At 53.8% G+C, this 10,615-nt stretch overlaps 4 protein-coding genes across 4 annotated transcripts in view; 2 read left to right on the forward strand and 2 right to left on the reverse strand.

Annotated features, from left to right (window-relative positions):
* Positions 1-887: 887 nt before the first annotated feature.
* UMAG_11916 (mitochondrial 54S ribosomal protein mL60) lies at positions 888-1,208 on the forward strand (the record flags this gene model as incomplete). Its single annotated transcript, XM_011390594.1, has 1 exon — positions 888-1,208. The coding sequence occupies one exon, from the start codon at positions 888-890 to the stop codon at positions 1,206-1,208; it is 321 nt and encodes a 106-aa protein (XP_011388896.1).
* Positions 1,209-1,487: 279 nt separating this feature from the next.
* UMAG_02083 (putative DNA-dependent ATPase) lies at positions 1,488-4,100 on the reverse strand (the record flags this gene model as incomplete). Its single annotated transcript, XM_011390154.1, has 1 exon — positions 1,488-4,100. The coding sequence occupies one exon, from the start codon at positions 4,098-4,100 to the stop codon at positions 1,488-1,490; it is 2,613 nt and encodes an 870-aa protein (XP_011388456.1).
* A 669-nt stretch (positions 4,101-4,769) lies between these two features.
* UMAG_12181 (uncharacterized protein) lies at positions 4,770-7,745 on the reverse strand (the record flags this gene model as incomplete). The annotated part of the gene is made up of 1 exon (XM_011390608.1): positions 4,770-7,745. The coding sequence occupies one exon, from the start codon at positions 7,743-7,745 to the stop codon at positions 4,770-4,772; it is 2,976 nt and encodes a 991-aa protein (XP_011388910.1).
* Positions 7,746-9,638: 1,893 nt separating this feature from the next.
* Positions 9,639-10,615, forward strand: part of UMAG_15077 (uncharacterized protein) — a gene marked incomplete at both ends in the record, with an annotated part of 5,404 nt that continues 4,427 nt past the window's right edge. Inside the window, one exon of the mRNA XM_011390621.1 lies at positions 9,639-10,609. Coding sequence (XP_011388923.1) covers positions 9,639-10,609 — 971 coding nt within the window. The remainder of the gene's footprint in view (positions 10,610-10,615) is intronic.

Below are 10,615 nucleotides of genomic sequence, written 5' to 3' on the forward strand. Positions count from 1 at the left end.
ACGCTTCAGGCTTGGCACTTTTTTTTTTTTTCTTTTTCTTTTTTTTTTTTTTCTTTTTTTTCGTGAGTTTCAAACGAAAGTACGCGAAGAATCGTGAATCCATTTGCCGTTGCGTGGTGCCTTCTGGTTTTCCTTCCTTTCGCTCCAAATTTAATGAGATCTCGACGTCTGGTTTTCTGCACCGCACTCTGACATTGACACGCATAACACTCTCTCACTGACGAGAGAGTAGCGGGAGCAAGTGCCTAAAGGGGAAGAGGAGCCAAGATGTGTTTCGAGAGCGAGAGGAAAAACGAGAGCACAAACCGTGATTCAGGAATCTTCTTTGTGATCGACACGTGGAAGGCTCTCTTTCGTCGATTCACGATTTACGATTGCCACAGTCACGAGTCGTGAGTGTTGACAGCAAACCGTGAACACGCACGGCAAAGCTCTTTCTATTTACTACTCTCACGATTCACGTTCGTAAATTCACGTTTTGTATCGAGATCGCTCCTTGGTTTCTCCCGATGCTTTTGATTGGTAATGGTAGCGGTCTAACATTCCTTTGGGCGGATCACAGATCGTGGATCACGCATCCACGTGATTCGCGATGGTGCGTCTCTGATTCTGAAGATGGAGAAAGATTTTTGGATTCTTCTCATGGTCCTCGTCCTCCTCCTCATCATCCTCGTCACCTTGAATTTTTCTCTGGTGTTGTTGTCGAAGGCCGACCACTGCCAAACGCTGTTAAATACTATCCGCATTCAGGCATAGCAGGGCTAACGTCCCAACAAGCTCGCGTCTTCCGACACGTTGGGCATTTGGATTGTCTCAAGGCCAGGCGATCGCTAGCATTTCATCTCAACACCTCTGTCACTCGGCTCACGCCATCTGTTTATAGTACCATGCTGGGTGCATTTCGGCCCACTCTCCCATCCCTCGGTGGACTGCTATGGAAGAACCCATGGAGGCTATCGTCCACCCGCAAGAACCGGGTTCGACAACGGCTTCGAGCTGTCGACAACGTAATTGCAACACTCGAGCAATCCTCGGTCCAATGCAACTCGCTCTCGCACGCCATCGCTTCCATCAAACCCGAATCTCAAATGTCACCAAACGACAAATATACCACTTTCAGCAAACACGATCGTGGCTTCCGAAAAAGCGTCCACAAGGTCCCCAAATGGACGCGCAAGACCATCCGTGAAAACCCCGTCGGCTACTAATCCCTCCCTCCGATCAAGAGCACCTCCCTTTCCCAATCCTTCTCTTGCATCTCTCACTCTGTACACTAGCTCCATTCTCAATTGTATCCCCGCACGCAGCACTCCATCTTCTCCACCATCGTCTTGTCGTCCGGCTCATCACCATCCTACAACCAACACGTAACGCTTGACAGTATCTGTCAACAAAAGCAACCCGCGACGATTCTTGAATGTACATGCCAATGATAGGGTATACAGACACAACGTGACCGGAAAGAAACCAGATCGGCCGACGAAGCGCTAGTGACTGCAGTACTGGAAAACGAAACTAACATCGTCATACGCCTGCTCGGCTCTCAACAAATCATCGTGCAAGTGATGCATCTCGTTCTTGCCGTAATGGTTCCACGTGCTCGTATCGCCGTACAGCAGCGCGCCGGCTTTGATAAACTGCTTGCCGTTCTTGCATCGTTTGCACTTGTACGTGTCGTGTGTATCGCATGCCGTCTCTTCTTTGAACGTGAAAAGCGCGCGCAGATCTTCACCTGAGAAATGGCGTGCTGCATCCTGCGCTTCGTCTACCACGCACGACGACAACGACTGTTTGTGCGACTGGCGCTGCAGGATCTTCTCCTCGATCGACCCTGTGGCAATGAATCGGTAGACGAAGCACGACTTTTTTTGTCCGTCTCGCCATACTCGTGCCAACGCTTGTTGGTCGGATGCCGGATTCCAATCCGGATCAAACAGCACCAATCGATTGGCACCGATCAGATTCAGACCGCATCCACCCGCTTTCGACGACAGCAAAAAGATAAACTCTTTGCCCTCCGGATCGTTGAATCGGTCTACTAGCTTCTGCCGCTTGTTGATCGTCATGGTGCCGTCCAGTCGGAACATACCCCATCGGTTGGCGCGGCACATGCGCTCAAACACGTCGAGCGTCTGCGTGTAATTCGAGATCAGCACAATCTTGTCGTTGCTAGTAGCACGGATTGTCTCTAGAAAGCGTTGCAACACCATCATCTTGCCCGACAGCTCCGGGTTGACGTATCGTCGATCTCGGGGCGTATATGCCTCGGGAAAGTACTCCTCGCTTCCCTCCAAGTCGTTTGGCAAGTCGAGCAGATCCGGATGGTTGCACAGCTTTTTTAGGATACCGATCGCCTTGAGCGGTTGACTACCCGTACCTCGAAGCAGCTTCTTGATCTCGGGCGAACGGATGAATAGTCGGTATAGGTCGAGCTGGAAGGCTGACATCTTGCAAAACACCACATGTTCGTACTTGACCGGCAGATATTTGGAAAGCAGATCGTTGGTTCGTCGGATGATGAACCGGCTCACCAGCGCAGAGAGCTGGCTCAGCTTTTCGTTGGCTTCCTGCTGCTGCTTTTCGGTCGCCTCGGCATCGCGCCCCTTGAGAATGGCAATTTCAAAGTTCTTGCGGAACTCGGTGCGGCTGCCTAGTAACTCTGGGTTGGCAAAGTTGAGCAGCGCAAAGTACTCGGACAGGTCGTTTTGGATGGGCGTACCAGAAAGAATGACACGGCGACGCACCTTAATCTGCGTGAGCGCCTGAAAAGTGAGCGAGTCGGCATTCTTGAGTCGATGGCCCTCGTCACAGAGCAGCAGGCCGACCTCGGTATTGCCCAACTCCTCCTGCAAGTTGCGCAGCGTCTCATACGATACGATCATGACTGGTTGCGAGATGGCACGCCCCGAGGCACTGCACCATCGACGCGTCGCTTCAATCATCTCGTCCTTGCTCAGCTTGCCGTCCAGAGCTAGGTTGCCAGGCGCAGCCGGGCCGAGCCACTTGATGAGCTCGTTGGCCCAATTTCTCACCAAGGATGAAGGGCAGACGATGATGCACTTTTCAATGGTCGACTTGTGTGCGATCGGAGACTGCTTGAGCAGCGTCCACATGAGTGCGATGCACTGAAGCGTTTTGCCTAGGCCCATTTCGTCGGCCATAATGCAGCCGTACGCCTTCTCGACGACGAGACCGGTAGTGCATCGATAGAGGAACTTGACACCTTCGACCTGATGGGGACGGAGCACCTTGCTGAGGACTGGATCAATGACGACGGGTACCTTTTCGATTTCTTTGGACTTGGCCTTATTGAGACCGAGGATGTCTGCGAGGCTCTTATGCGGGGTCTGCACCGCTGCGCCCGCTTCGATGCGTGTCTCTTCTGCTGCTTGCTCCTGCTGGATTTCGGCCTTTCTGCGCTCGGCTTCGCGATCATCTATGGTAGGATCAAAAAGGACGATGGCATGCTCGCCCATGGGGTCATGCAGCGGACGAGGAGGGATGTCGATCTGCCTTCTGGTGCCCAACGCTGCATATGAAAGCCTCGTCTCGATGACCTGGCCCTGCTTGTTGGTCATGACTGGGACAGAAAAGCCCTTTTTGATTGCGTTTGGTTTGATCTCAAACACGTCCCATTTGCGACGATCCACGTTGAGAGAAACACCTGTGGCGTCGATGCCTTTGTAGATCCCCTCGAGCGTCTTCACGGCCGCTTTGCCCTTCTTTTTGGCGACAGTCTTTCGAGCTTTGGTGTTGCCGTCATTGTCAGAGCCAGATCCAGCATCACTATCGCTATTGGCATCGGCATCTCGGCCTTCGCCCGAGTCCATGCCGCGGTAGTCAACCTTTTTGCGCTTCCTTCCACCGCCCGGATTGTCTTTCTCGCGCTGGTTGGCGAACGAAGGTGGCTTGAATGGTTTTCTGCCCAGAAGCGGCCCGAAACCAGCAGCATTGGCATTGCGTGAGTAGTCTCCGAGCGGAGACGGGCGTGAAAATGTCGAACTCTTTCCTTTGAGCGGTGTAGCCGAATCCTTTGTGCCGTCTGCTGGTATCAAAGACGGCGAGCCACCGAGCGCTGCAAGGATAACGCTTCTACGCATGATGTGCGAGTGCTTGTGCTGTTGCCGCAGCTGCTGCTCGCTTACTTAGATGATGCGCAGCTCCACTGGGTAGCACTGGTCTGACTGAAGCGGATGTCGGCCGAAGCACGCGTTGAAACTTGATCCAAGCACGAGACCGCGCCTGATCAAGTTGGGAAACGCTGAAGCTATGGATGTCGTTACTGGATGGGTTCGCACAGAAGAGGAGGGACAGGTGGCGGTCGGGAGGATGGGCCAAGTGAAAGTGGAAACTTGGAGGCTGCTAGCCAGCGTTACGTGGATAGAAAAGGCCACAAGGCTCAGTTCGACTTGCGTATGTCACTTTTCTCGAAGTAGGCCACAACGAAATAACGGCATCAGAACGCGGTGTAATTTGTTTGAAATCGCATTCGTGATTCGTGATACGATTTGGAACAACCTACTCACGACTGTACGCACAGCTGAGTCTCACGCTGGCTGAAAAAAGTGACACTCGTGACTCGTGACTCGCAAGGATCGCGTAAAGTTCAAAGTAACGCGTCACTTTCTCGAAACAACGTGATGGGAACGAGTCAATTCGAGAGATGAAGCATTCACCACCGCTTGACTTTTCATCGCAACGGAGCAAAGCATGACGAGTAGATTTTAATTGGGACAGACGGAACCAAATGGGTGTGCCTGCTTGCCGCATCAGGTCGATCCTGCCGGCTGCTGTTGCTGTTGCTGTTGCTGTTGCTGTTGCTGTTGCTGTTGCTGTTGCTGTTGCTGTTGCTGTTGCTGTTGCTGTTGCTGTTGCTGAATCGGCGGCGGTGGAGCAGTGGCCGGCTTAGCCCTGGTAAAGCTGCCCATCCTCGCTGCCAGAGCCTGAGCCTGCGCAGCATTCGCCTGCGCTTGAATTCTGGCCTGTTGCATGTACGCCATCTCCATATCTGGACGTGGCTGACTCCTACCTTCGCTGACATATCCATCCTCATGACGCACGAGTGGACTGCCGTATGACCTCCATTCGCTGCCTGTACCACCAGCACCGTCAGGCCAGAAGCTTCCACGACCCGAGAAAGCCAAGGCCGTCTCATAGAACCATTCGCTCTTTTTCAAGTAATGCACTACCACTGTCCCACCAAACGGTCGTCCGAGATATCGTCGATGTCGCAGCTCTTCTGCCTCGCCGTTGCCGTCCTTATGGGTAGGCAGGGGTATCATGCGTGGCTGCAGGGCTGCACTGGCAAACGACCGTTTACGTTTCTCGGCTGCTCTGCGCGACACACCACCAGCGCCAAAGTCAAAGCCAGGCACCGAGGGTAGATCGGCGAGCAAGGGTATATCCCGCTTTCGTCGACGGGGCGGCGATTGCGGATCGTCATCCATGTTGTCGGCCACTGGATCCGATGGCTTTGGGCCTACCGTGTCAATGTGACGTACCGTTAGGCCAGAGGCAGGATCGATGCTTACTTCTTCGGCAATCGTCGGATGAGCGCCAAGGTTGTCAAACCCAGCTGGTCTGAGCCGCTCGTCGTTGGCCTCAAAAACAATCTGTTGCCATGGGACCCAGATCTGTGTCTCGTTGCCCTCTTCGCCCCGTACCCATGTACCCTCCCATCGACCTCCACCTTCCACCAAAGCCTCGACCTCTTCTTCAATCGTCATATCGCCGCGTGGTTCAACATACGGCAAATGCCATCGCGAGACGGTCGAGTATGACTTTGCCCGATGTTCGCCACCGCGCCGTGCGATCTCTTGGTCAGTCAGACCGCGTCGGCCTTCCAACTTGATCTTTTCGACGTAATCGGGAAAAAGAAAGCCGTGCGAATAGGCGGTACCCGCCTTTGGATGGTCATAGATCCAGCAGCGTTCAGCCACCCAGTGAATGCCGGATCGATTTGGATGCAAGTTAATCCACTGAGCCACCTTTTTGTCCTCCTTGCCCTTGACGTGATGCAGCACGTTTGCTGAATGCGCCACGTACTGCACTAGGTCGCTGGACAGCGCGTAACACTCACCGCCCATGAACCAGTTGCGGATGAGATAGCCCCAATAGGTCATCTGGCGAGGTGCAACGCGGAGATGACGCTCAAGCTCTTGAAGGAAGATGTACGCATCGTCGTCGGCTTTGACCACATAATCGGCCTTCTTCCAGAGCACTTGGTAGCGTTGCGGCTGGTCAGCAGTGCCACCGAGCACTTCACGCGTTTGCCCATGGCCGTTGCCGCGCTGTCTCGGCTCATCGAGGTGAGCGCCTAGAGGGCGCTGTGAAGTTTGCTGATCGACAGCGCGTAAGAAGGGCACGGTAGCATTCTCTGCAGCCCATTGAAAGTAGGCGTGCGTCTTGCCTCTGTTCATGTTCTCGTCTATATCGAGCACAACAATGTCATTGAATGTCTCCATTTCGAGCGCGACTCGCCTCGCGTGTGCGTTACGCGGTTTTCCGATGATAAATTTGACCTGGACATGGCTGGTCGGCCTACCCGTGCTCGGATCGAGCGGAAGCTCATGTGTGGCATAAGTGCTTCGAATGAGATGGCGGCGCTCGTAGGAGCTATCGACGCTAAAGACGCCGACAAACACGTCGACGGGAGCGAGTGCGTCGGCGTAGGCGTGCGGAAAGGAGGACTGATTCTGACAGTAAGTGCGCCACTGCGCATGCTCCTTGTCGGGATTAAGGATGTAGATGATGAGTTTGGTGACCGAGGCTACAAAACTGGCGATGAGCACGAGCGCCAGAATGATGGTAATGGGATGAATGGGTCCAAAGGCGGTTCGAAAGAGCTTGATGAAAAAAGAGCCAAGCATGCTCACGGGATGCGTCCATACAGACGAAGACCTGCGACCACGGCTGCGGTCCTTGGATGCAGATGAGGCAGTGGAAAAGAGTGCCTTGTCCGTCTTGGAACTGCGATTCCACCTGGATTTCTTGAGGCTGCGTGAACGAGTTGTACCTGTGAGCGGGGCATAAGAGACACTCGACTTGTTCCAGAAGGGCTCGCCGCGAAAACTTTTTGTGATAGAGCTAAAGACCGACGTAGCAGCGGAATTGGCACTGCTTGCACGCCGCGCACGCCGCAGCTTGGCACTATCATCGCACTCCGAGACGTCGGATTCGGTCATGTCAGCGATCTGCTGGTTGGTGAGGTTGACGCCAACAAGAGGCGTACGAGCAGCACTAGCCTGGTTTGGATTAGAAGTTGACGCTATCGGTGTGAGGTCGCCGTCGGTGGATGATGCATAGCCAGTGGAAGCCTCGTTGTGCAGCCTCGGACGTCTGAATTGAGGCCACGAGCGATCATCCAAAGTGCAGCTGTCGCGATCTGGGCCACCGTTGGCATTGAATGACACAGGGTGCGAGTCCGAAACCGATGGTTCTGGCCAGTATTTTGAGGGCGAGGATGGGCCAGCAGCAGCGGGAGAGACTGAAGAGGAGGGGAGGCTGTTGACAGAGGCATCGAACGATGCATGCTCATATCTGCTGGATCTGGTTGCGCCACGATGCACTGCCAATGTGCCGTCGCTTGCTGGGGCAGAATGTGACTCGTGAGATAGGTGGAAGCGTGGTGGTTCCGTGGAGGGGGTTCGAGTGAAGGGATGTCGTTGGACAGCAGTGGGACTCACGGGCGAGCTTGAGCCGGCGCTGGCGTTGTCCCTGCAAGACGACCTGGAGTTGCCTGACATGATCACTGATGATACTGCCGAGCGCAGGTTGCTATACGGATGAGGCCTTGTTCTCCGCGTCGTCTGACATGAGATTGCAAGCTTGGTGCGAGGCGAAGCGGAGTGACGCAATAGCTGAGGCACGAAGTACGAAGGACAAACCGACTCGTGACTGTTGGGTGAGGACGCGACAATAAAGAAGTGCGAAAGAAACACTTGATGGTCAACGCAGCCGAGTCCATGAGCGGATGCTCAGTTGCAGTGGCAACGGCAGAGCCAACAGTCGCGGTGTGTGAAAGAGGTGACGATGAAGGAAAGAGCGAAAGCAGACGTCAACATTGTTCCTAAACGGGATTCAATTCAACTCACAGACCCACGTTGACTTGCTCACCACGTTGACTGTACGTTACTCACTCAGTGACAGTGTGTGCTTGTGAACGGGTGTGTGCATGTGTTTTTGTACTCACGACTCGGGCCTGTGCCTGTGCGCAAAGGCTGCACTGCACGGTGGAGACACTCACAATCGTGAATCACGCGAACCACGAATCACGAATTGGGCGGTAATTTTGCGCGTCATCCACGGAATCGTTGCCTTTTTGCCAAGTTACCCACGACTCGTCCGTCATAACTCACACTCGTAACTGCCGCTAAAAAACGTCGATTTGCCGCACCTGTAGATTCTCATCGGCGTAAATCTACGATCTACGATCCACGATCCACGATCCACGTTTGAAAACGAAAATGTTAGACCCCCTTTCTTCTACAGCTCCCACCGCCAGGCACGAGGCATGAGGCACGACGCGTGAGGCATGAAGTGAGGTTCCATGTTTGTTTCCCTTGCCTGTCTCGTCCGAATCGTGAATCGTGAATCACCTCCTCGCCTGTCATTTAGCGCCCGGCATGACAACCATGCAGACACCTCGTCAAGCGTCCCAAGATCGAGATGGACGCCACTTTGCGATGCTATGGACACCCATCCGGTCAGATAAAGTGCACAGCCTCCTATGCATGCCCACGCCGTGCAGGATCGAAAACGCAAAGTAGTCGGGACGGCAAGGATGAAATAAGTTACCGGGACAGTCGAATCGAGAGAGAAAAAATGATATGGCTCAAAGGACGCGCGTTGGGCGGTCGATTTTTTTCATACTTGTTCCTTCTCTCTTCTTGCTGCTCTCTCACTGCTCACGGAGCTGTGAGCTGTGTTGTCATCATACCTGCTTACATCGTCTCCCTAAGGAGGGCAGATTACTATGGCTTGAATCTCAGACCATAGGCCGCAAACAACTTCGCCAAACCCTCAGCGCCACCATTCCGGCTGCAGTGCCCGTCGATCCTTGAAGCAAGTCTGCAGATGAAGCCCTTGACACCCTTACCTAGTCTGCAATGCTCACGCTGTACTTTGCTACTGTCATGCATCCCAGTCCAATGCGCTCTTGGTGCTCGCATTTTGTCTTGGTTCGCCGTAGATGTTGTTCCGTCCAGATTCCCCATTGCTCTTTGTTTTTGCTTTGCTTCCCCAACAGTTATGCCTCTCGTTTGGCGTAGCTAAGCGTACAACTAGCTCCTATGTAATGGTCACACAGCGCTTAGACTTTATCCTTGACTCGTTCAAGTGTCTCACCTTTCCCTGTCACCTCTTTGCCCCATCTGAAGTTGCTTTCAACCGCCTCAACTAGCTTTTGCCCCTTGACCTTAACCTCCATCCATCCTCTCGTCTCGACATCAACGCCTATCTCGACATCGCATACCTTCAGCCATCAGAATTTACTCTAGTATCATCACCTAATCGCAACCATTGGCCTTTAATCATCAACATAACATCATCAAGTTTCGATTTGAAGGCATTTCCACCAAGATTCGATCAATACGTTCTCTAGCACAGGCTCTGCTTGTTGCGATCAATCATCCTTCAACATGTCTGGCCTAGGCATCGACTTTGGACACGAATCCGAGGCATACTCTACTGACACTGGCTCCCGCAAATCGGTCGCCTCTACTTCAACTTCTGGTTTTCACAGTCGTACACGAGCGCACATGATTCCCAAGAAATCGTCCATGAACAAGATGCGCGGTCTGCGACCCAAAACCGCCGAAGAAGATGCTCGACGTGTGCGCATCGTCTCTGGCGAACCCGACGTGCTGGGACATGGAGCTTATACGGACGAAGACTTCTTGTCGCCCTCCAGTGCCGGCGAAGAGATCGTAACACAGCCGCATCAGCTTCACAGTCTTAGCGCTGCAGTCGCTGCAGTCGCTGCTATGGGTGGCTACAGTACGGATACAGCACCGAGCAGCACCGAGACCGATAGCGATCAGAGTCCAACGCTCACCGAGTCCTCCATCACCAGCGCTTCTTCCGCCGCCAGTAGCGCTAAGAAACACATTCACCAAGCTGGTCAACCTCAAGTCAACGTTGTGCGTGGCGCGGGGTCTAACCGAGTCAACAAATCAGCCTCAGCAGCAGCCAAGGGACGACCCGGCTCGGAACAGCTGATCACAGCTGGTAACAGATCGATTCAGAAGTGTACAAGCAACGCAAGTCTTGCCTCGGGCTACCGATCCGATGGAGCTTCGAGCCTCGGTAGGTCCGCTGAGATCCCTCGCGGCGTGGGACGTAACCGCGTCAGCATCAGAGGTGCTGCAAACCGTCAAGCTACTCTCCAGGCGCGACTTGGACCAAAAATTTCTGCTCGTGACTCGTCTGCAGCAACATCCGCCCCAGCTCAACCGTCCACTTCCAGCGCGCAGCGAGAGGTGATTTCTGATGACGAGACCGAAGTCCTCGTTCCGGACGGCTTTGGTGGACACAAACGCACCAAACAGCCAAGGTCCAAGGTCGCCAAATGTGCAGCAACTCCTGGTGCTGCACCCTCCCCCTCTCTCTGAGAGGG

The sequence above is a fragment of the Mycosarcoma maydis genome, chromosome 5 (genome assembly GCF_000328475.2).
Source record: "Mycosarcoma maydis chromosome 5, whole genome shotgun sequence".
NCBI classification, from domain to species: Eukaryota; Fungi; Basidiomycota; class Ustilaginomycetes; order Ustilaginales; genus Mycosarcoma; species Mycosarcoma maydis.